This window comes from Hippoglossus hippoglossus, chromosome 5 (assembly GCF_009819705.1).
Source record: "Hippoglossus hippoglossus isolate fHipHip1 chromosome 5, fHipHip1.pri, whole genome shotgun sequence".
Classification (NCBI taxonomy): domain Eukaryota; kingdom Metazoa; phylum Chordata; class Actinopteri; order Pleuronectiformes; family Pleuronectidae; genus Hippoglossus; species Hippoglossus hippoglossus.
The window spans coordinates 3,149,885-3,173,475 of record NC_047155.1 but is presented as its reverse complement, the minus strand read 5'-3'; the positions used below and the strand labels follow the sequence as shown (position 1 = coordinate 3,173,475).

The 23,591-nt window shown below is 41.7% G+C and overlaps 1 protein-coding gene across 1 annotated transcript; it reads right to left on the bottom strand.

Annotated features, from left to right (window-relative positions):
- Nucleotides 1–5,008: 5,008 nt before the first annotated feature.
- On the bottom strand, nt 5,009–23,188 carry ywhaba (tyrosine 3-monooxygenase/tryptophan 5-monooxygenase activation protein, beta polypeptide a). Its single transcript, XM_034584957.1, has 7 exons — nt 23,030–23,188; nt 16,888–17,048; nt 13,709–13,849; nt 7,575–7,698; nt 7,307–7,470; nt 6,917–7,012; nt 5,009–6,094 (listed from the first exon to the last, which is right to left on the bottom strand). Exons 2-7 carry the CDS (start codon nt 17,038–17,040, stop codon nt 6,038–6,040), a joined length of 735 nt encoding a protein of 244 aa, XP_034440848.1. The 5' UTR covers nt 17,041–17,048; nt 23,030–23,188; the 3' UTR covers nt 5,009–6,037.
- Between the last annotated feature and the right edge of the window lie 403 nt (nt 23,189–23,591).

The following is a 23,591-nucleotide window of genomic DNA, read 5'->3' as shown; positions in this document are numbered from 1 at the left end:
TCGACTGTTTCCTCAAGTCTTTAAACAGAGAAACTTGTAAGGTGCTGGTTTACTGTCACACTGCGGATGGATGAGTTTTTATAAATGATGCATCCACTGAGTCAACGAAGCTTCTGACGTCTTCGTCGTTTCTCTGATATTTGTCTGGACACACCTGGACCTGATAATGGGTTGAATATAATTATAATAATAAAGCATAACATGTTAATCAGTGAATTTTAGAATAAATATATGAATCAACCAGTTGTGAATCCTGAAAGTGACTGAATGAGTTAATCACTTGCTGGGAGGAGGATTTTTTTTACCTTCATTTCTTTTTTCTTCTGTTATTTAGCAGGATTACAAAAGATCACCTGCAGATTATCATGAAACTTAATGAAAGGATGTGTTGTGTGTCAGGTACGAACCTTTTCAAAGTTTGTGCGGATGTAGGAACTTATTTTCACTTTAACATTGTGATGTCGGGCGTTTATCAACAGTTACATAATTTACTGACGTCACAGTATCAACTCATTACTGCTCTGACACTAAATTAGTGAGCGTGAGGGCGCGGTCACACACGCCAACACCGCAGCTCAAAGTTCACTGAAGTTGAACTCCACCTAAAGACACACGGTGGTTTGCTTCACCACAGGAAGTGAACAGGAAGTGAAGTGAAGTGACCGAGCCCTTGTTCTCAAACTACTGAACTAATCCTGGCCAGAGAATAAAGACATAAATAATAGTAATAACATCCACACAATTGAAATATAAAGCTTATGAAACCACATTTAAATTCAATAAATTTGAATAAAAGTCTCTTAAATGCAATCACCCTGCACCAAGTTACACTCCAGGATATCAGTCTCCTACAAATACCAGATTTCTAATTAACTCAAAGAATTCAGTGAAAATGTGAAGGAACATTAAAGATAGTGGGAGAAAAGTTTAGAGGTATAATGTTCAGTAGTTTCAGTGGTGGAGGAAGTACTCAAACATTTTACTTAACTAAAATTACAAATAGACAAAAATGTAAAAGCAGCAATTTTACTTAAATACTACTTAAATATACTTTAAAAGTACTTGCTGAGAGTATCCTCTTATTTAATGCAATGATCTACTGCATCATTACCTGTGTATCCAGTTTAATATAAGAATAATACAGACTCATATCTATTACCTGGACGGGACGCGTCTAATGTCTGAATCACTTCATGTGTTTCATGCTGCTGCAGGAGGCGGAGTCTAAAGTTACCTGTCCACTCTGATTGGATCAGTCGACCAATTCCTCTCTCGTTATTGAAAACTTAAAAAAAACAATGCGACCATTTAACAGTGGAGCAGGAAGTACAGATGATATATGTAGTAAAAGTACCTGAAAATACCTCTTATGAAGTACAGATACATGGAGTAAATGTACTTTGTGGTCAGTGTGATGTGGAGCTTTCTAAGCAGATAACAAACATCACTCACTGAAGTCGTAAAACAAACAGAAGTTGATTCAACTCAGATTTAACAGACGTTTCCATCAGTGACTCACGTTCACTGACTCAGTGTCAGTGAGTCTTCATCCCCCCCCCTCAGGCTCATGTTCACTGTGGAACAACCAGCAGAGGAATCACTGAATCACACAGAACCAATCACATTTCACAAGGCCCAGGAAAGGGGATTGGTTCCACGAGTGAAAGACAATATCTTTGAACCAATCGATGACCTGGATCAGTTTCAGTTCGTTCACACAGAGGAGAAAGAAATGGATCCTGTCAATATTCATTATGATATTCGTCCTGGTTGTGCTACAAAAAGTGAGTTTACACACCAAGTGTTGTGTGTCCTGAACTTAGAGGCAGAGTGAAAACACGTCTTCAACTTTAGTTTGGATAAATATACATTTCCAGAAAATGTATACTGTCATGTACTATTATAATAGTATTAAAGCAGTTGCACTCGTCAAAATCCATAAAATGACCATAATGAATGGAGTTAAAGATTAATATGACAGATATGAAGGAATATCAGTCCCAGAATTGGAGATTAACTGAAATAATCTGGTAGAATGACCCTTCATCTAAAAAAACAAACCCTCGAGGGAACTGAGATTAACTCTGTGTTCGTAGTCGATCAGTCATTTGTTCCCCGTTGGTCTGATTTGTAGTTTTATTTCAGCTTATTAATATCACTGAGAAAGAACTACAACACAGACACATCACACACGATGCTCGAAGTCACATTTCATCTTAAAAAAAACATTTTAAATATAGTTTTAAATGAACGTTAACATAATAAAGTGTTTAAGACCTAAAGTTATAGTATTTAAGATGTAGTACGTCATATTTTAACATATTTGAAGACTTTTCAAAGATACATTTTTGATTATTCAATTTGTAAGACGGTGGGAAACCCTGAAAAAGAACTTGATTACCAAGTCATGTGACAAACATAAAGCAGATAAGATGTTAATGTTCATTTCATGGGTTGATTTGAGAATTGTTAAAATCTCTTCGCTCAACACAAATCTGATGTTTTCAAGCGACGTCATTTACCTCAGGAGTTATTCGCCCAGTCTGAACAAATTGATGCTCTGACTCTCTGACTCTACCGCTGTGAAAAAACTGTTTTGTAACATTTTGCCCTTTTTCAATATCCGCTAAAAAATGTGTTTGTTCTGCACACATTTTAAATTCATAAAAAATAACAAACTGGGGGAAGGAAAAGGATTTAACGTCTTTAACGATCAAGAAGTTGTTTGACGGATGAAATTCTAAATAACATCAGAAAGGTGTGTGTGTGTGTGTGTGTGTGTAGTAAAACTCAGTAGTCACCCAGTTTACACCAGTTTGAACCAGTTGATCTCCAGCTCACGTGATCCCACTTCTGAATAAACCCGAACACGCAGCAGCTGAGAATGAACATTTGCATAAAACTGATTTGAAACCAGAATTCGTGATCTTCTCGTATCTCCGCCGAATATTTGCATGCAACCAAACTGTCGCAGGAAAAAATCCCCCAAAGCTTTAAAAAAAATAAAAATAAAAATCTCCCCAACAACCTCAGAAGTGTTCTGTTCTTCCAGTTCTTTAAATCTTCTGCAATCACCATAAATCTTCAGGAAACTCAGGAGTCAGAGAGAAACATGCGTCATTAAAATCCTACTGGTGATAATAAACAGAACAGGGCTGATTCAGAACTGATAAAACCTTTATTTCACTTTAAATTGTCTTTTACATTTTTGTCCTGTTTATAACATGTAAGGTGAAACTAGAGTTGGAATTTTTTTAAAAGACATACACAAATCTAGTATTACGTCAATAACCAGGGCGGGGGAGGGGGGAAGGTGTCGAGGGTTTTTTTCTTTTTTGTCGTTTTGTTATTTTTAAATCGGCGTCCTTAAGCTAAAAGTCTAAATTTTCACAACCACGTGCGCGCTAAGCAATAAAACCGTCACAGAAGCAAACTTTTTTTTTTTTTGTTGGTTTTTTTGTTTTGGGGTGGGGGGGGGGGTATTTTTTTTTTCCTTTTTATTTTAAGCAGAATACTGGTCAGTAAAAACAAAAAAGATTTGAGATACCAGATATACAGACAGGCTCGGTGCCACATTCACTACTGCATGGGATCATTTTTTTCCTTATAAAGCGAAGAATAACTGCCTGTTTGTTCAGCTATCGAGAAAAAAAGAGCGGCAGGGGGAGGAATTATCGTTTTTTTTTTTTTTTTTTTTGACTTTTAAATTTCAGTGCATGAAAACATTTGTCCCCAGCAAAAGAAAAAAAACATTGAGACATGACTTTTCTACACCTACAGAGTGGAATGTCGAGATGGTTAATGACAAGGTTATTGTGACACTGATTATTTGACACGTTGGGGTCTGAGTTCCGATCGACTGACACCTGCCAACTTTTCTCCGGGTCTTGTTTTGGATTCCTCTGAACAAGTGCCGCTGGCAGGACGCGGACGTTTTAACGAGATTAACCACGTGCGTGATTTCCCTTTGCAGATGATACAGTTGTTTATATTTGTTTGTATAAACTGGGAGCTGCTGAGTGTTTCCTCTTTTCTACGAGAGAATCCGAAGGACGCCTTCAAACCTACACATGCGTTATTTACGAACTCCAGCCTGAGAAAAAAAAAAAAAAAACGTGATCCCACTACAGGTTCCCACTTCCACAAACAGATGATTGGTTGATCGGCTGCCAGCAGATTTGGCTTCTTCAACGCACGTACCTGTTGTGGACTTGAACTGCGCCGAAGGCGACACTGAGACTCGCTGCTTCCTCGATTTCTTATCATATTAAACCTTAAGAACCTTAAGATTTTTTAACATGATTCAAACGTCGAGAATCAACTCGTTAACTGGTTTTTGAAACCATTAGCTAATCCTGATCAGATCGTAGGATCGGTACCAGGCCGCGCCGCCACAACTGCCGTTCACATGTTGGAACCGAGGCCGCAGCGAGTTTACGTGTCACCAACTCCCCACTCGATGCTTGTGGTAGATTTATATGGTGATACATGGAAGCATGCATTCTTATTGGCAGATCACACCGTTCAACAGCGAGTGGAAATATTCTGGACTTGTAGAACAGAGGAGAAATCAGAGGGAGATGAGAGAGTACCAAAAAAAAATAAAATGATCTGCTCAAAAAGAATAACAACAGTATCTGACGGAAACGGCTTCAAGGTTTCTTTACAAGCAGGTGTCAACGAACAATATCGACAAAACCGTTTTGTTTTTCTAAAAGACAGATTTACAGTTAGGCTCTAAAAATGTTTTACAATTTTACAGTTTTCAAAATAACAGAACAAAGGGTTTGATTTGTCAAACACACACAAACGCACACACACATAAAGAGAAACAAAAGCAACCGCAGAGGGAAATAAACGTGTTTAAGGAACTAACTTCAGGGACGGTACAGATGTTCAACAGCACCTGGACAGGAGGCGGATCCCAGGAAGCAGGCAGGTCCCGTTTGTTTTGAAAGACGTGTAAAATCTTCTCGTACATTAAAATGGAATGTTTTTAATTTAACCATTTTCCGAATCTTTTTAGTTTTTGTTTTTTTTTTAGCTCCAAACTGGAAATATGCAGAGTGGCTTGGAATAAAACCCCGGTCCCGGTTAGACAGGAAATTAAAAGTGAAAAACAGCGAGTGTTCGGTTACACAGCAGGTAAAACACGTTTGCTTTTAGGTTTGTCAGTGTCACAATACAGCCTTGTATAGGAGGACCCTTCTGTATAAACCTCAGCAGAATCGCACTGCTGATCAAACACACCCCCGATCAATCCCGGCTCAATATCAATTTGACCATTAAATCTGGTGGAGGAAAAACTAAGCATCACAGTGTTTGTTGAAAATAAACGGACAGTTTAATAACCTTTTTTTTCGTTTTCGTAATGTGGAATAAAACCAGCCGTTAAGCCAGTACACTAAGAATAGCCAAAAAGAAAAAGGGATGGACAACTATATAAATGCATTAACTCGCTAGAGAGGGGGGGGAGGGGAGGGGAGGGAGGGAGGGAGGGAGGGTGAGAGAACATACCGAGATGTTAGGAAGGAGGGAAGAGGAGCGAGGAAGAATGGAAGGAATGGAGGAGGAAGGAAATAAAAACGAGGAGGATAAAAACGGGGCTTCGTGGACTTTAGAAACAACAAATTGAATTTGAGGTTGTGGATAAAAACCCTCCCTGCGTGCTATAAGACGAGACCGGCTGCTGGCCGCCGCCTGCTGGCCTTCGCCTGCTGGCCGGCCTTGGAGTGCCATGGTGAGGGGAGGAGAGGCTGGAGGGAGGAGGGATGAAGGATCTCGGGGTGACGGGGTAGTTTCTGTCGTTTTTCTACCCCCCCTCCTTTCTTTTTATCTTTAATTTGATCCGTGAAGGTCAGGTACTATTCATGCTGTTGGTTATACAGAAGGGAAGTCGGGAGGCTAGGCTTGAACGAGTGGGACGAGGGAATGAATGGGCTGTTTATGTGTACGAAGAGAGGAAGAAGAGAAGAAAGAGGAAGAGAGATAAAAGGAAGAGGAAGAGAGTGGGGATGGGTTAACAGTGAAGTGCGCTCTAGTTCTCTCCATCGCCGGTCTCGCCCTCGTCTCCCTGGTTTTCCGATGTCCACAGCTGCAGAGGGAGGGAGAGAGAGAGAGAGCGCATCAGTCATTCTGTCGCAGAGGTGACGACTCATTAAATCTGTTACGTTTCATTTACTTTTCATTTCACGAGCCTCGAGAACACGCTTTACATTGTCAGTCTGAAGAACAACACCAGCAGTGAATTCATATTCGCATATTGTTTTATTTCGATCAACGTGCACGTCTCTGCTGACACAGATACTCGCCACAACAAAACTATTAAATTAATCCACTGCAGAAAAATAGTTCTCAGTTATTAAGTCATGAAAATAATCCTGTTTAGTGTGATTTGTCGTGTAAATACAGCCGAGCTACAGCAGCTTTTCAAAACAAAAGAAATGTGATAAATATGTGATTTAACACATTTAGTTGAGTAGAAAAGCTGTAAAAGTTCTTGTATTAATATAGAAGTAGTAGAAGTAGTATCAGTAATGGGTGTGGAACCTGCTTCAGCTCCGTCAACACGACCAGTGGACAAAAGATAAAGATGACAAATATTTAACAGGGCTGAGCTACTGGACGTTTCTGTGGCTGCTGAGAAAAACATAATGTTCAATGAACAGTGTTTCCTGCTAAATGAATCAGGTCCATGTGTTTGAGTCATCATTAGTCACGTGTTATATTTACACCACAGCCTGAGCAACATGGAGGTTTGGGGCTGATGCCGACATTAGGAAGTGAAACTGTTTGATAATGATTCTTAAGATTATCGTTATCAAACCCATTGGGTCAAATAAATGTAATTGAGTCCTGATATTTTACAGTTCAACCGTCAACTTTATTATAAATACAGTGAGGTTACAATACTCACAGTGAGGTTGTCCCTTAGTAGCTGCATGATCAGCGTGCTGTCTTTGTACGAGTCCTCGTTCAAGGTGTCGAGCTCGGCGATCGCCTCGTCGAAAGCCTGCGGGGGGGGGGAAGTTTCACTGATGTAAATCTTTCAGAAAATGGATTTACACTGAAGACACGATGACTCTCACTCTCGGGATATTTTAAAAGTCGACCATTCAATCAAGTCCAACTCCAGTTTAAGCTAAAATCTCAGACAGTACGGCCGTCAGACACCTGAGGACTTTGGGTCCGTCACAAGTCAGAGTTCAGCAGCAGGCAAGACGCACTACTCCATCTTGATGTTAACTGGTGGAGTGATCTGCAGAGGGGCCACCAGTCCGTTTAATAAACAGTGTCGTGCACCCACCTGCTTGGCCAGAGCGCAGGCCTGCTCGGGAGAGTTGAGGATTTCATAGTAGAAGACGGAGAAGTTGAGGGCCAGGCCGAGCCGGATGGGGTGCGTCGGCTGCATGTCCTTCTTGCTGATGTCGAAGGCGTTCTGGTAGGCCTGCTGAGAGTTCTCTACCGTATCTGCACAACACAAGGAACCAGTGGTCAACAATACTCAACTTCTTACCCTGACAAACTAGAAGTGAAAGAACAGTGAGAACCTTCTGTCTCTGAGTGATACTCACCCTTCTTTGAGTCCCCAGAGGCCACCTCGGACAGGTATCTGAAGTAGTCTCCTTTCATTTTGAGGTAGAACACCTTGCTCTCTGCCTGAGTTGCGTTGGCTATGAGGAATTTGTCGAGCAGATTCTGAAACAGAGAGAGACGACAAGAAGGGCTTGTAAGCATTGTGTACTGAGGACGTTGAAGGACAACCAGATTACAGATGGTTTCACTAATCCTTGTATCTGCACTGCAGCCTTTGCTGAAACGAAACACCATCAACTGGAGAGGTTGAATCCAGCTGCTGTGGTCACACATCGAATTCTCCTGAATTTCTGTGGACTTTATAAAATATGGAGGATTTGCGGAGTTCAGAGAATGTCTAAAAGGTAACTTATCTATCACATGAATCAAGAACAGGAGGAACCATCTGTTTACCCCGACAGAGTATACTCATTTATTTGAATCATTGTGTTTAATGGCTGACATGATGTTTTAATAATGTATTTAACACTGTATATTATTTTAGCTGTATAGTCTAAGAGGCTATGGAAGAACCTCGGGGATCTGACAGGAAGAAAAGTGGAGAGAAAGTGTATCAGAGGCAGGGAATCAAAAGAGGAGGTGGAAATACAAATATGCAATGTCTCTCCTTGAAGCAGCTTTCAGGAAGTAGCAAAAGTTCTTCCAAGTTCATAAATCTGTGGTCTACAGTCAAGGGACAACTGAGTGGATGACCAGTTAACAAATAAAAGTAATTTTGCACATCACTATGGGTTGCCCTCAGGGAAGAACTGGTGTAAGGGAGTCCATTCATTTGATATCGCTTGCCTTAGAAGATATTTTTGGAAAGGGTTTGCAGAAATCGAGACCGCACAGAGCAGGACGAGGAACAGGAGGAGGCAGGGAGAGAGCAGCGAGAGGAGGGGGAGACAACTGCAGCTCCTCAGTCGACTGCTAAAGGCAAACAAATGGAATATCAGGGACTTCTTCAGAGCAATAAGAGGCAATGAAGCAGCAGCGAGCGCGAGGAGAGAAATTACATCAATTTGTTTCTCATGATTCTGACTTTTACTATTAGATGACTTCGGACAGTCTTGGCTCAAGCTCTGCTTTATGTAATTCATATCGTTTTAGCCGTGGAAAGTAAACTAAGAATCTATTGTCATTACATATTTAACCAACTGAGGTGAAACTGTTCGCTTGTTGTATAAATCCTCCAATTCAATGTAAGGGTGTCCGTTATATTTGAGCATGAAGCTTCATATTTTCCTACAACTGCAACATTTAGGACCATCTTTCTCTGTGATATTTGCCAGCTGAGCTTCCCTTCTCCGTGCATTTGAAAAAGAATTAAAGAGACACAGATACATGTGCATTTATCATGTTTATTTAAAGCACCACAAATTTTTTCATTTAAATAATTACACATGGAAGTCATTACAAATTATACACGTGTATAAATAACACATTAGTTATTATATGATTTATAACTTCAGTTCAACAACTACCAAAGGATTGAAGGCCATGTCTTCACAGTGGGACAGTTAGGGAGCGAGGCCACAGCACACATGGTTTCATGTCCTGGGATTTAGTCATTCAATGAGTTATTTGTATAAAGTCTCCGACACCCTCAGTGCTTCAGCTGATGCTCTGTTCCCTCCTGATGGCATCCAGTGTACTGCTGTCCACGTCTTCTTCATCCTCAACACCATCAGGTCGTATCCATCTGCAACAGAGATAGTTTGTAAGGATGCCATCAACTGTCAGGAGAGACTGGTAGATGGAGGGGAGGAACTCGAACCACTGCTGGTTAATGACGTCTGAAACATTCTGAGCAAAGCATAGGAATGTTTGAAGAGGCCAACAGCCAGATATCGGAAGGGTGCATCCACCATTGCAAGTTGGACCACGGAGAAGGTACCAGAATTAGCTGGTGCCTAAATAACGTTGAATAATGTCTTCATTTGAATGTACAACAGAATCTGGGAATTTCCATCTACCCTGGAACCTCTTCCATTGTATAGGACATGTAGGTTTCTCTCATTTGTGCCCAGATGACAGTGTGTCACCAACATGGCAACGGTTGACTCACCAAGACAGAATCAGAGGCGATTGTTGTGAAGTCCTCAGTAATGAGGAATCTGGAGGAGTTTGTTAAAGGGTTGTTTTTTTCCTAACTAACAAAACCTCTATAATTTTAGACTGAGATACATAACCTCAATGTCTTAAGAGGTAGAAATACAGGTAATGTTTGAAAGAACATTTTTTTTTATTAAAGGGGAGACATCTACAAGCATTTCATTTATTTGAATACAGTATAGAGAGGATCTGCTCCCAATGTAAATATTAAGTATTTAAATATAAAGGGCCCATTCTAGGGTAAAGAAAACAGTTTGTACAATTTAGATGAAACAAGTGAAAACATCACTAGGATTAATTTATAATTAATTTCTGCCAATAGATTCCTTTCACCTAAATCTTACACACTGAACATTTAAAAAGAAAAATAATCTCAACTGTGGAGCATGCATAATTTGTAATGACTGTCTGGTAAGGAAGAGGATAGTATGAGTAGGTAAATCTGATCAGATACTTGGCTAGCTAGACTGAATTTGGCCTCCCTATGAAAAACATACCCTATAATAAGTTAAACTTATACAACTTACCTCAGACCGATCGAATGAAGGACATGTCTGGAACCAGCCACGACAGAGCTCCAGCTCCTGGGCTCAGCAGTGAAACTTGTCCTTTTCTTTGTAAAATGGGACAAATCCAAAATTCTTCTTTTGCCGAGTGAGAGGCGGGAGGACAAGATCATTCCAGGATGATGTTGAATTTATCAATATATCTAAAGAAGGAACTGGCACAAAACTATTCAAACCTTTTGCTGAATAAATGTTACATGTTTGCGTACAAGTGTATGATATAATAATGTTGAAACAAAGTTAGCTGTATGTGGATATGAAAGAAAAGAGTATTAATAGTTATATAACCTCATTGTACTGAGTCACCTGATCAAAGTGTCCTTCTATATTTGTTCATAGCAGAAGAAAATGAGTGCAGTTTGCTGACGGGGTGTCAGCAACTCACAGCGTGTGTTCTTGTTCCGTCTGCTGATGTACTCATCTGATCATTTAAGGGAAGCTTCACCCAGATCATGTGATCAGGCCGACTTTCCCCCAGAGCATCTCCTCACTGAGACCAGCTTTGTTCCAGTGGTAACATTCAGATCTTTCTACCACTGAGAGGTCTGTGTTAATCTGCTGACTCCCGTCAGACTTGGCCTGGGTATGTCTTGTAGAAATCTGAATGTAAACCAGACTGAAATCACCAAGAAAGAGTTTATGACCGAGTCATCAGTTCGTTCTACTCATAAAACTTGGCTGACAATAAAGCACCAGTTGACCCATTGACCGTGTTCCACAAGACAATGGAAATCATAATTTTTGTTTCCAAACACAAATGTCGACACCTTTAATCACAACTTGTGAAGAAAAATTTAATTTCAATTATTTAGATTGAAGGCTCCGAAATGATTTTTAACTTCCGAGTAATTCAAATTAAGCAAAGCCTACATGTGACCTAGGCTTAGTCTTTTAAAGAAAGTTTATTTACTCAAAACAAAAAACATAAGTGAAACCAGTGAGAACCATTAAGAGATATTTCCATACCGTTAATGACGTGGTCATCACATTGTATTTGATGTGTATTTAACATTTTGGCTTATTCTGTAGTGTTTTGCAAAAATGGAAATGTAAAACCATTTTTTAGTTTGCCCCAGTTTGGGCAACTGCATTAGACCAGTAATACCATTGCAGGGTACAACATACTTGATTTCTTAGCCATCTCCAGTGTAAAACCCAAAATACGTCCTCACGTCGCTTCTCAGATGCTTTGGTGTCTTGACTGTCTGCTCAGGATGGCTGTCCGCCATTTTCAAAGTAAAATAACGTATCATTGGCTTACTTTCGTGGTCAACTGGTCAAGCTGACCATGAGAGTTCTCTCCTGGATCCCAAGGCAAACTACTTTGGGCGATCTGATGCTCTTCAAGACTATAGATTTTGTAGTCGAAATGATCATCACAGTTCGAAAACAAGCTTTTCCAACTACATTCGAACGGAAGTAACAGACCGCCCTAAACCACTGTAGACAATATTGTAAACCAGTGAGCAGGGGAGACGTGCCAACATTTGATTCTAAATTAAATTTGACTTTGATTTGTCAAGAGTTTGACCAGATGAGACAAAAACAAACACCTTCATCTGGTTATTTTATAATTAAGTTTCTCCATTGATTTCCCACTAAATGTACGATCTCCTGTTTATATATGTCCGTCAATATAAATCTTCCTGAAATACTATTTGTTTTTGAGATCCTAGTTGGTCTCAACTTTAACTGTGGACCAACTCGGATGTTCCCACACCCGAGTTGAAGGGTTCTCATCTATCCACACCATCAAACTCACTCACTAACATGCTTCTCTACCTACCTGTCCTCATTCCTTCAACGGTTACAGTGCCAACACAGCATGACGAAGTAGGCAGCCTGAAGAATGCAGCTGCTAACACGCTCAGCAACAGAGCCGTTTAAATGTGACAACTATTGGTAAATAATCCTGATTTATTCATACGTTTCCCATTGTTTATTTTAAAGCAAATATACCTTTATTTTCTGTTTCAATGTGGAATAAATATAATACACTATCTGATCAAAATTGTCTTTTCTTTTTATGCATTTCTTTCCATTAACACCAGTGGTTTAAGGGAAACCAGTAGCTCTCCTGCGACCTCTCTCTGTCATTTGTTTTCTGTTCAAGGTCACAAACATATTTTCCGTCCTGTGATGCTTTTCAGTCTGCACCTTCCAAGCTTCCTGCTGCTCTAAGTACCGCATGTCTCCACCAGTCCTTCCCTCACTTCAGTTCTACCGCACCACATCACTGCAGAGGATTCCAGTTTGACCTTGACGATATTATTAGAAGTCAGCTCAGGCGCAAAAAATCTGAGTCTGCTTTGACCTTGAGCAGATTTCTGTTCTAACCTACTCAGGGCGTGAGAATGTAGAGGGTTGTTCATGAGGCCTAAATCATATTCAAGGCCAAATCTGTTTTAAAACTGCAGATAGGGACAAACGGAGTCTAGCTTCAGGTCATATTACGGTCAGGCAAAATAACAGAGCTCTGCTTCTGCTGATGCTCTGAGCCAGAGAGACTGACCACGAAAAACATGTGTTCTTCTTAAAGATGCACAAGAGAAGTGAAGGAAAATGCTTTAATTGTCAGCAGCAGTTGACGCTGTGCACTTACCTGTGTGGAGCTTATGCAAACAAATTCCCATGGTAGATCAATAAAGAAATGGGAGCGTCATGTCCAAATCATCAGTTAAGATAAGGGATTGCTGAGCATTGCATTCAAACACATTTAACGTGTTGAGGGCTTTTCTGGCAGGTTTTTCCTCTGTATCAGAACTAATTCAATCCATCATCTGGCCACAGTGAAGTGAAGTGTGAAACCATAACGAGGGTTGAGTATCTTTTGACTCTGATTCTTCCAATAAACAACTGCTCGTTACCTTACCTTTCAAAATAAAAGGTAAGGGGGACTAACGTTCATTTGTATCATATATTCATTCTTCAATCGTTCTTCAGTCTGCAGCAACATGCCCACAACAACACAGCCCCTTATTTTTTTTACTTTTAATGCAAAGCTATTTTCAGTCTGAACACCTGCTCAGGCCTCAGCTGACATAAAAGGGTAATAAAAGGTTTTCATGTTCAAAATCCTAATTCTTGGGGTTTTACACACACCCAGCACAAGCAAACTGTGGAGGATTTCTCAGGACTTGATGCAGTGCAGCCTTTTTTGCTTCTGCCAAGAGTAAAAAAAAATGTGAAGCCAAGATGCCGGAGTGTGTGAGCAAGGCGAAAAAAAACTGGGAAGAAAATTAAAGCTATGTTTGACGACTCAACAGCTGCCAGTGCTGCTGCCAGCAACATTATCACCGTCTCCACGAGTAACATCATGTGACTGCTGTTCTTCCCTCAGCCGAGAGGGATCGGCTCCTCCACTCTCTCCTCCTCCACTGCTCCCTCTTTAGACTCAATCCTCCCTTTTCACCCACCCATCACCCGCCCTCCACCATCCCACTCCATACCAGCACGTCGTGGCAGATTTCTTGGAGTTCTAACTCGATCTTCTCGCGGTAATCACGGGCCATGACCTGTTTCTTCTCGTTCCCCTCCGTCTTCTGCTCGATGCTGGAGATGACGCGCCAGGATGAACGACGGGCCCCCACCTGAAAAAAAAACAACCAAAAAACCATCAACCTAAGACTAACAAACATCTTATTTGCAGGATAAACAGCAGAAACAATACTGAATATGAAGTAATTATGATTGAATGATTAAATCAGTGTTTATTTGGGACAAGTTATTTCACTAGTCCTGCACAGGACTGTTTTCTTAACCCTTCTCCTGTCATGACTGTTCAGTTGAGTGTGGCCAGTCACACCCAATCAAACAGGGTTCCATTATACATTATCCCAGATTATATAATATCACAATATTACAAAATAAAATGAACAGCAGCCGCCTCAAGGTAATTCCTAAAAATGAATTATATAAATAAACTTGCATAACCTAATAACTCCAGGTCTGTTTGTCTGTGGTTTGAATATCTCGAGGACCGTTTATCTTATCTCCACATTTGTCATGTGGATTGTTCAGGGTCCAGGGAAGGTAAGTGTTCGAACTTGGTGCAATTTGAACACAAGATAAATTCAATTTAAAAAACGTCAGTTAACCATCTCTCTGTAGCAGCGGTTACATCAAGGACATCAAGTGGAGCTTCACTGAACTTTGAACAAACAGGTGAACAGCTCTTTGCGCTGACTGTTGAATCTCCATCATTGAAGCACACTGTCTGGGTTTGGGTGTCATTCTGGTGTGGTATCATAGTGCTCGGTGCAGTGTCTTCCCAGTCTTCCCAGTCTGAGCTTTGGTTTTTGGCTGGTGGTAGCTCATTCTCTGCAGCAGATGGGATCAGGTCCAAACACATCTTGTGGATAATTTAATTTGCAACTTTGGATTGGTTTCGGTTTTTAAAACCACATTATTATAATGAGGCTTAACAAGTCTTTTCTATTATTGTTTTATTGTTAAGCATTTTATTAATCATCTATTTCTTGACTTCAGTAAACTTGTTCTCTGAATGTTTCCTTTTTTATGGCCGTGACGCACTTTGCAATCTGGTTTTTGGAAAGTGGGCCATACAGGTTTCCTTTTAGCTCACCTGGCGGAGCATGTCCCAAAAACAAAAGTTTGACTCTTTCTAAAGTGGCCAAAGGATCAAGTGCAACCCTTCGCTACACGTCTTCTCTACTCCCTCTACTAATGAGCCTTGATGAACCATAGCATCGAAAGTGATGCAATGGGGTCAGACTTGAGTTCATCAGTAGCATCATTGACTATCTTAAGGAGCAACCATTGTTGTCAGAGTGTTTGCACTGATCTGTGTAATTCTGTGGTTCTGGTCATCAGTCACCATGCACTGAGGAGATCCTATCATCCTGTTGCACTGCGGAATGCAGCACGTTTCATAATTTGAATTCCACTGAGTCTTGATGGACTGCTTGAGGAATTTCTTTAAGCTGTTCTGCAAGTTTGAAATATTTGACCCTTCCTTTGCATTGGTCAGCAGTTCATACAGATCTGATTTCTTGGCCAACACTCGCCGGGATGACGTTCAGAATGTGCGGAACACAAGACATCCAGAGTTTCCTGACGTTCTCTCCATCTTCAAAAGGATGCGAAAAGAACACCCTCGTAACAAGAACCGAGTTGTTGTTCGTGTAATAGATGGAGCTGATAGGACAGCAGGGGCGTCCAGCAGACGTCTCTGGTGTTTTAAACAAGATGAACTATCAAATAAAGTCTTAGCGCCTTTATGAAAAAAAAATCCAATGCCATTTTGCCCATGGCAGCGTGCCCATGTGACTGTGCATGAAGATCTGCCGTCAGATTATGTGAGACAAGTGCAGCTTACATGCACGTTCTTATGTGAGTGAGTGACTCACTGTTCTCCTTGTTGGGTTACAGTTAATATTAAAACATGCAACACCAATAGTACAGACTGCTACTCAATGCTAGCCAGCTTTAAAAAAAAAAAAAAAAAAAAGGGGAAACCTTGATGACAGATAGAGCCGCTGTTCTGGAAAACCTGAGGCTGATCTTACATAATTTGTGCTTCAAGGTTAGACTATGAAATTGTCATGAGTAAAAAACACGAAAATAATTTAAGAACATTAACTGAAAGCGTCCTCATTATAAGAGGAGCTAACACTTTTAATGTCACAATAAATTATATAAATATCCAACAGCAGGGGAGCAGGGAGCCGTAATTGCACTAATACTGAGGAGTATAACTCTTCCTTTCAAAATTAAACTTTAATGAATGTTGGGCCAAGATGAGATAAACTGTGAAGTGGAGTCCAGTGTTGCAGCCTGGACATTAACTCTTATTTCCTCAGGCTCCCACCGTTAACGTTGAAACATCACAGGGAGATTTTTCAAGCACAAACAGGTGTTAAATCATTACCTCGAAATGCACCACAGGTGTTGTGTTGTGGGTGTGACAGTGTATAGGGGCACAATGTTTGGCAATTAAACTGTGCAACACACACACACACACAGCTGAATCACAATATAAATTCAGTGGGCTGTGTGTGCAGTGCAAATTGGGAGTTAAGTACTGCAGTTGCGTTTTTATACCTTTGACAGCTTTCACACTTTTATTTTACAGGCAGAGAAAATATTTTCCTACCCACAAAAAAAATGTAATTGATATACATCGACATTGGCACCTAAAATGGGTCTGGCTCTAGTTTTGATTAAGTGAGATGCACTTAATTCTGTCTCTTCACTTCATCCGGAGCCTGTTAAACAAACTCCTCACAGTTATGTCAAATCTTTACTGAAGTTGGGAGTTAGAGTCGTCTTGGATTTGACCTTGTGAGGGATTGTGCTCGTGTTCGTCATGAATCCAGTTTGGGTTCTTGCCGCCTGTAAATATTGTTTTGCTTTGTGACATCCAACTGAAAATAATCGAGGTTTGTGGTGAACTGCGGTTCATGTTATTTTGATGTGAACCTAAAGAGTTCATACAACCCCCCCTCATCGTTATGACGACTTAATTATGCGTTAGCTTTGTCTTACTCCGAAGAATCCTTACAACAGTTTTAACAGCTTTTCATTAGCTGACTGTAGTTACACGCTGACAGATTTGTGGTGGTGGATGTGGTGGGTGGGGGTTTGAGCCATTAAAAAGATGCCTTACAACGTTCTTGTAGGCGACGGAGAGCAGGTTGCGCTCCTCGTTGCTGAGCTCCAGGCCCTGCTCCGTCACGGCCTTCATGGCAGCCGCCATGTCGTCGTAGCGCTCGGCCTGCTCTGCCAGCTTGGCTTTCTGCACCAGGTCGTTCTTATCCATCTTTTAGGCTGGAGGGGAAAAGAAACAGGGGGAAGAAAGAGTTAACATCTACCAGCTGGGACGGGCAGAAAATATAAAAACAAGAGATTTGGAAAGAGTCGAGAGCAGCAATGACGATGGTTGGAATACATGTGAGAAACATTGTAGTGTGAGATCCGTGTGCCCATTTAATAGGTGCAGCATGCTCAAGAGGGGAAATACACGACAAGAAAGGACAGCCAACCCAGTGAGATAGATACCGTGTCATTCCGTAGAGGCTGAAACATGCAGCACTGGTTTGGCAGAAGCTAAATTAACTGAATTGATCCTAATAGAACATATAAAAACTGCAATGATATGACAGTGCTTCACAAAATGTCAAAAATCTTTTCACGTCCAGTGAAATGGCTGCTCCCAGTTATTTCATCCCCCGGGGCTTCCTGCTCTCCAGATGAATCTGTAGGTCTAAGTAGGCCACAGCCTCATCTACATCTCCTCCTTATCTACACATCACTCTGTAAAGCCTCCACAAAGCACTCCGACCAGTTCAAAGCATCTACATTTATACATTCAATTCATTTGAATAACGTGCAATTATCTTATTTCTATATTTAAACAGCTGCAGGATAAGTTTCTCTACTGTAACGCTTGCAGTAAAATGTGTCTAAACCAGCTTCACCATGAAAGGTTTCTGTTCTGGGTGTGTAAGCAAGTCACCCTTCCACCAGAGAATCCCAAACATCACCATGTTGCGATCAATTTGAAGCTTACCTGACCTCTGACCGCCCTGTGGGAGCAGATTGATGATTCCCTACATGACCAAAAGAGGTGTAAGCTATGATGAATACAACAAAACAGTGTCACCATGTCAGACTCGTGTGGTTCAAGTCAAAGATTCTAAATGTTTTTTACAGGGAATGTTATTTCAGATTTTATTCGAAATATCGAGGATTTACTGAGCAGACGATCACAACATGAAACCATCTGAGAAGCGGGTTGTGGAGACGTTGTGACACCGCAGATGGCAGCGTAAGGAAAAAAGGTAAAGCTATTTGGTGACTTTGTAACTTAAAACTGTCTTATTCTACGACGACAACAGATCTGTTAGCTTTCCACCGAAATGAGGCAGAGGACGCGGCACCACAGACGAGCGCAGCAAAGCATTTAACCTCATCTGACTGCATGCGCGTGGGGGTGGAGATACGTGTATATTGGAATACTTTTCAACGCATTGCGGGTCATGTAAATATCGTTTGAACTTGATTTTTTTGAAAAAAATGACAGCCCTATTAGATTTAACTCAAAAATGTTTGACTGAACACGGTCTCCAGTCTGAGAGTTAGTCCCGTCAGAGTTATTTAACAGTGAGTTTCCACAGATATTGAGGTTGGAGCTAATGCAATAACCATTAATGTGATCGACAGAAAATCAATAGGGAAACCAAGTCAGGAATAAGGAGGACTGTAAAAACAGTGTGCAAAGAATATCTATCAATTACTGAGACATGAAAAATATTGATCAGTTACAGTCATCGATTCGAAAGGAGGTGTCGATACAGACATCACCCCCGGGCCTTTTACTGTATTGTTTCACAGGACAAAAAAAACAGCGTAGGGCTGCAACTTTTTTATTATTGAATAATCTGCAGATTTTCATATTGGTAAAGGTGGACACATCAAATGCTTAACATTAGTGGATCAGTTAATTTTCAAATGAATGACTAATCATTGTAGCTCTGGTGCAGTGTTTAACTTATGCACAGAGAATATCTCCAGTATTTCACCATTAGTTCAATTTTATTCTAATCTGTTTTAAATGTTACTCTGTGCCCTCCTGCAGACTCTGGATCAGTTATCATGCAGTTGTTTCCAACAGAGAGCTTCCTCTGCTACAGCCCCGGTCACCAAGTGTATACAGTGTCCTCTACCTTTAAATACTTCTGCATCTTTACTGCAGCCCATTTCCCCTCCAACCACTACTTGTATTTTTAAACCAAGCCTTCAACTGGAAGATTTACAGCTGTGCCATGTTTCTTAATGATTGATCTTTGTGCTCTTTAAAAGGATATCCGAGGCCTGGGAGAATTCCCTGTGTTCTTCCTCTTCCTGATTCTTTTCAATAACCTGATTCCTGTTCTATGTGAAATATCTCCATCATCATGTCTTATGCTGTGTTTGGATACAGGTGGACCTAATTGTGGGGGATTTTATGATTCTTGTAGTTATCATCGAGGCATCTATGGCAACTAATACTTTATCATTCAATAAGACATTCGAAAGTTGAAGCTCCCATGTTCTCTTCCTTTAGATTTAAGTATCAGATAACTGCAGATTTAAGAGGTGAAACACTTTTGTCTTTTCAGCTGGTCTTGGTTGTGAGCTGCTGATAATCATTGATTACTTGATGATTGGTCCAATCCCAACCTGACGTCACATGTCACACGGGGGTTGGGCTAAATTAAAATGTACTAAATCGTGATCTAAACTACTACGATACTGGGAAAAAATTGTATGTGTCATATTGACTTTATCTACTCATTTGTCAAACCTCGATTCTACAAGCAAGCGATCTTTATTAAACTTCTACTTCACAAGCAACTGAAATTTAATCTTAAATTCAATTAGAATAGTAATTCATTGTTAGAAAAGAAATGGTGAAAAGTATCCAAGTGGGGGATTAATAAAAACAGCTCTTTGTTCCATTTTTATACATCTGCATCCTTCAAATCACTTACCTATTTTATCTATACGTTATTTCATAATACTTATTACAGCTTTTAGAATTTCACTGATAAGACTATAGTTTTTCCGAAAAATCTGCCAATACAACGTCTCTGCCTTCAGGAGAGTATTAGATATTTTACAGATGACGGGTATGCAGTAAATATTTGATGTTTACTTCCTAACAAACACCCATGAGAAAAACACTGCAGAATAATATCACCATCATTACATGTCACCTTGAATTAAAAAAGCATTTTCTAAATGTAAGGTATGATAACTATTGACTTGAAGACTGTTCTGTATGTGAAGATTTTGTGTGAAGAAGCAGCAGCAACAACAACTGATTAAAAGAGATGCTTGGGGACAGAATCAAAAGCTTAGTAATTCACAAAGTTTAATTCTCCTGCCCCTCTTGTGCACGTTTTACGGTCGGGCCTCTCAGCTGGGAGCGCTACCATGGCACATTCCCAATGCTGATTGAAGGGCTGAATCCGAAAATCAATTATCTGCCGATATTGAGTGCAGTTCCATTAGTTTACCGAAAAAACTAAATGGTGAGGCCATTAGTGTATGGGACCATTGTGAATTCAGAAAGCCCATTTCCGCCATTATCAGGAAGCTCATTGAGAAGAAACCTGAGATCACTCAAATTCACCAGCGTTGTGGTTGCCATGACGACATTATGATGGTTTGGCATACGTCAAATGCCGAAAATCACCAACACTACATGTTCACTTTGGATTGTTTGAGGGAAAGAATTTAGCAGCACATGTTAATCATGAATAGTACAACATCATGTGATTTAGATTTCAATAATTGGTCAAATAATCGATTACTTCACACTTGAAAATCCCACTTGAAAATGCAATATCTTTATATAATACTTGAAGTAACATGTCAAGGAATAATGCAAAAAATGTGATTATTTGACAAGTTACTATGACTAATTGTGAATCTTGTTTAATATTTTTATTCTATTCGGTTTTTAACTAAACGTATAATTGCTTCTACTACTATTGTTAATATCTTAATTAGTAAATGTTATATATAGCCTGGGAATAACAACTTATATTACATACATTTTGATTCTGGGAAATTAAGAAGGTATTTATCACCTTGATGAGGTATTTTCTCGATCAGACTATATAATTCAACCATTTCAATAAGAGCCTCACTATTTGTTCTTTATTAGGTGACTGATTTTATCTCCCAGCAGCACCTATCACAAATCAGATTAAATTAAGAAAATTGTAGATACTAGTGCCAGAAATCCGCCTGTACCATGTGGCAGGTGCTTCGATCCAAAGCAACCTGCAGTAAAATGCATTAAAACCACAAAGATGCAAGAAATGCACATAAAAACCTTGAGTTTTTCAATTAAACAATTAACTAAACGCATGTTCGACGCTATAGTACACACAGTACTTTTACTATTTTACCTTTTAAGGATAAACATTGGGGGGCTAATGCTTGTTTAAAATCAACAAACACAGACAAGACACTGATTTATATTGAATGGAAACACCGAAGAATGACTAAATGTAGAGATCCTGGTAAATGTGTATGGGCCAAGCATCAGATTTCTGTTAGTTCACATTGTGAATTCATCTACTGGTGGTTTCCAGTTCATTTTACACATTTATACACATTTCCATATAGAAACATAATTTGTAGGAGTAGAATTCCCACATTCAGGTTATGAAATCACACATTTTACATGGATCTTCAGCCGTGGGCCCTGGTCGGGTTCTCTCAGGTGTGTCTGTGCAGCAGTAAAGCCTCTTACAGGCAGAGATACAGAGTCTATAAAAGGAAAATAAAACCCAAAGACAGTTTTCTATAGCGTGGATCGGAGGGTAAACCGTAATGTCTGCACGTGGCATCGCCTCAGTGTCATTTCCACAAACGCGTAATGTCGAACCTGTCTCATTTTAGCATCGGAGCGTTAGCATTTAGCATCGGAGCGCAACGCCATCGCGGCTACGGGCGCATTAGCGGCTGGTTAGTCAACCCCCCCCCCCCCCCGCCGCCGCCGCACATCGGTTAAAAATCGATCCATCCCGGCCTCTTTTGCCGGCCACGATCCCCCCCGAACACGACCCTGAAACCCGGAGCGTTCCCGCTGCTGTTGTGTCGCTGTGAAAAGGCGAACGGGCTCTTGCGCACCGGATAAAAAAAAAAAAAAAATGGACAGCGGCGTCTTCTACAGCGGAAAGAGAGGTGCGATGAACGGCTTAATAAAAACGCAGCCTCCGCGGAGGTTTCGCCCGCTGCCGCCGAGCAGCCGTCCCCCCCCCCCCCCCCCCCTACCCCGCCACCCGCAGGCCCGAGGAGACCCGGGCTGCACCGCCTGCCGCTGCCTCGGCCTGCGAGCAGCTACGCCCTCCTTGTCGCATTCCCCTGCGGAATTTTAAAATGGAGAGTTAGATTACCGCCACCTAGCTTAGCATGCTACGTTAACGTCAACGCACGGTCTGGGCTGGCTTTATCGGTTAGCTTAGCGGCTAACGGGCGCTGACCCAGTTCGGGGCTGAAACGGGCGATGCAATGCGCTAAGAGCCGAAATGGCCGGAGAGTAAAAAATAAATAAATAAAAAAAACGGCGCTGCGTGAGAAGCGGTGACTGATATGAAACGACGCGATTATTACATGTGGACCCGAATCAGCGGGGAGACTCCCGGGGAACAGGGAGGGTGTGTTAGCTAACACATCGTCTCACTACGCCATGACGGAGCTCGGCTACGGTCGTCGACAAAAGCGCCTGTTTAAGCCGTAGGTGGGGCCGCTAGAGCAGCAGGTCCCGTTATGGCCCCCGGCGCCGGGGCTGGATGTCCGCTATGCGCAGTGTGGAGGCGCCGGCACCTGCACCGGAGGAGACGGCGCGGCTGCGCTCGCCACGGCCCGGGGCACGGCCGCGGCTAAGCTGTCAAAATGGCCCAGCTCGGGTACGTCTGCTCCCCAACCCCGCACGGGCACCGGGGGCACCGCGCACGGCACGCAGCGCAGCGCGGGGCCTCCCGGAGGGGGAACGCGTCCATCCGCGGCGCACTCGACCGCAGAAAAGAGCGCGGACCACCTCGCGGGGGTTTATTTCGGGGGTCATTTCTCGCCGTCGAGGCGCAAGGCTCGGCCCTTAAATCCTCGCACCCAGCCCTCCGCCACAATGGGCACCTTCCGCCGCAGATGCAGGGAATGAGGCCACCGCCGCGGCCGCTGCTCCTCCCCGAAAAAACTCTCCCGTGGCGGGTAGAAGAGACATTAATCGAGTGTTATGGAGGGGAACTCACATTTGGAGCGTGCTCGGAGTGCCGATTGAAGTCTCTGGAAGATGCGAGTTTATCAAGCCGTCCTCCGCTCGCTGCTCAGGGTCTTCAGGGCAGTACCACTTCCGCCTGCTCTGACACTTCCGCTTCCTCTGAGCCGCACCCCTCCCCCCGCCAGTATCCATGGCGACCGTGCCAGGGGGTTTCCTAAGCATCTTGCGAGGGGCTTTGACGTCAGGAGGGCCATGGCAACCGCGACAGGATGACGTGCGCCGGTCTCCGTGGCAACTGTCTCCATGAGTTCACCATCGTGTCAGCTGACTCTGATTTTATTTCTCCACAAGGTTCGTACTTTAAAACGAATCGGGACGAAACAGCCACGTTCGTCCGTCAACTGCCGGTGCTTCATCCTAGCAACACATTTTAAATGATTCATAATGTGTTTATAATATAATAATTGATTAAAGTGAACAGTGACAGTCACGAAAAGGCAGAATGAGTCTGGAATCTCACATCTTTCACTCACTCACTGTTCCCAACAGGCGTCTCGAACTAAAAGCCTATGATAAGAGGAAATAAGATTTGC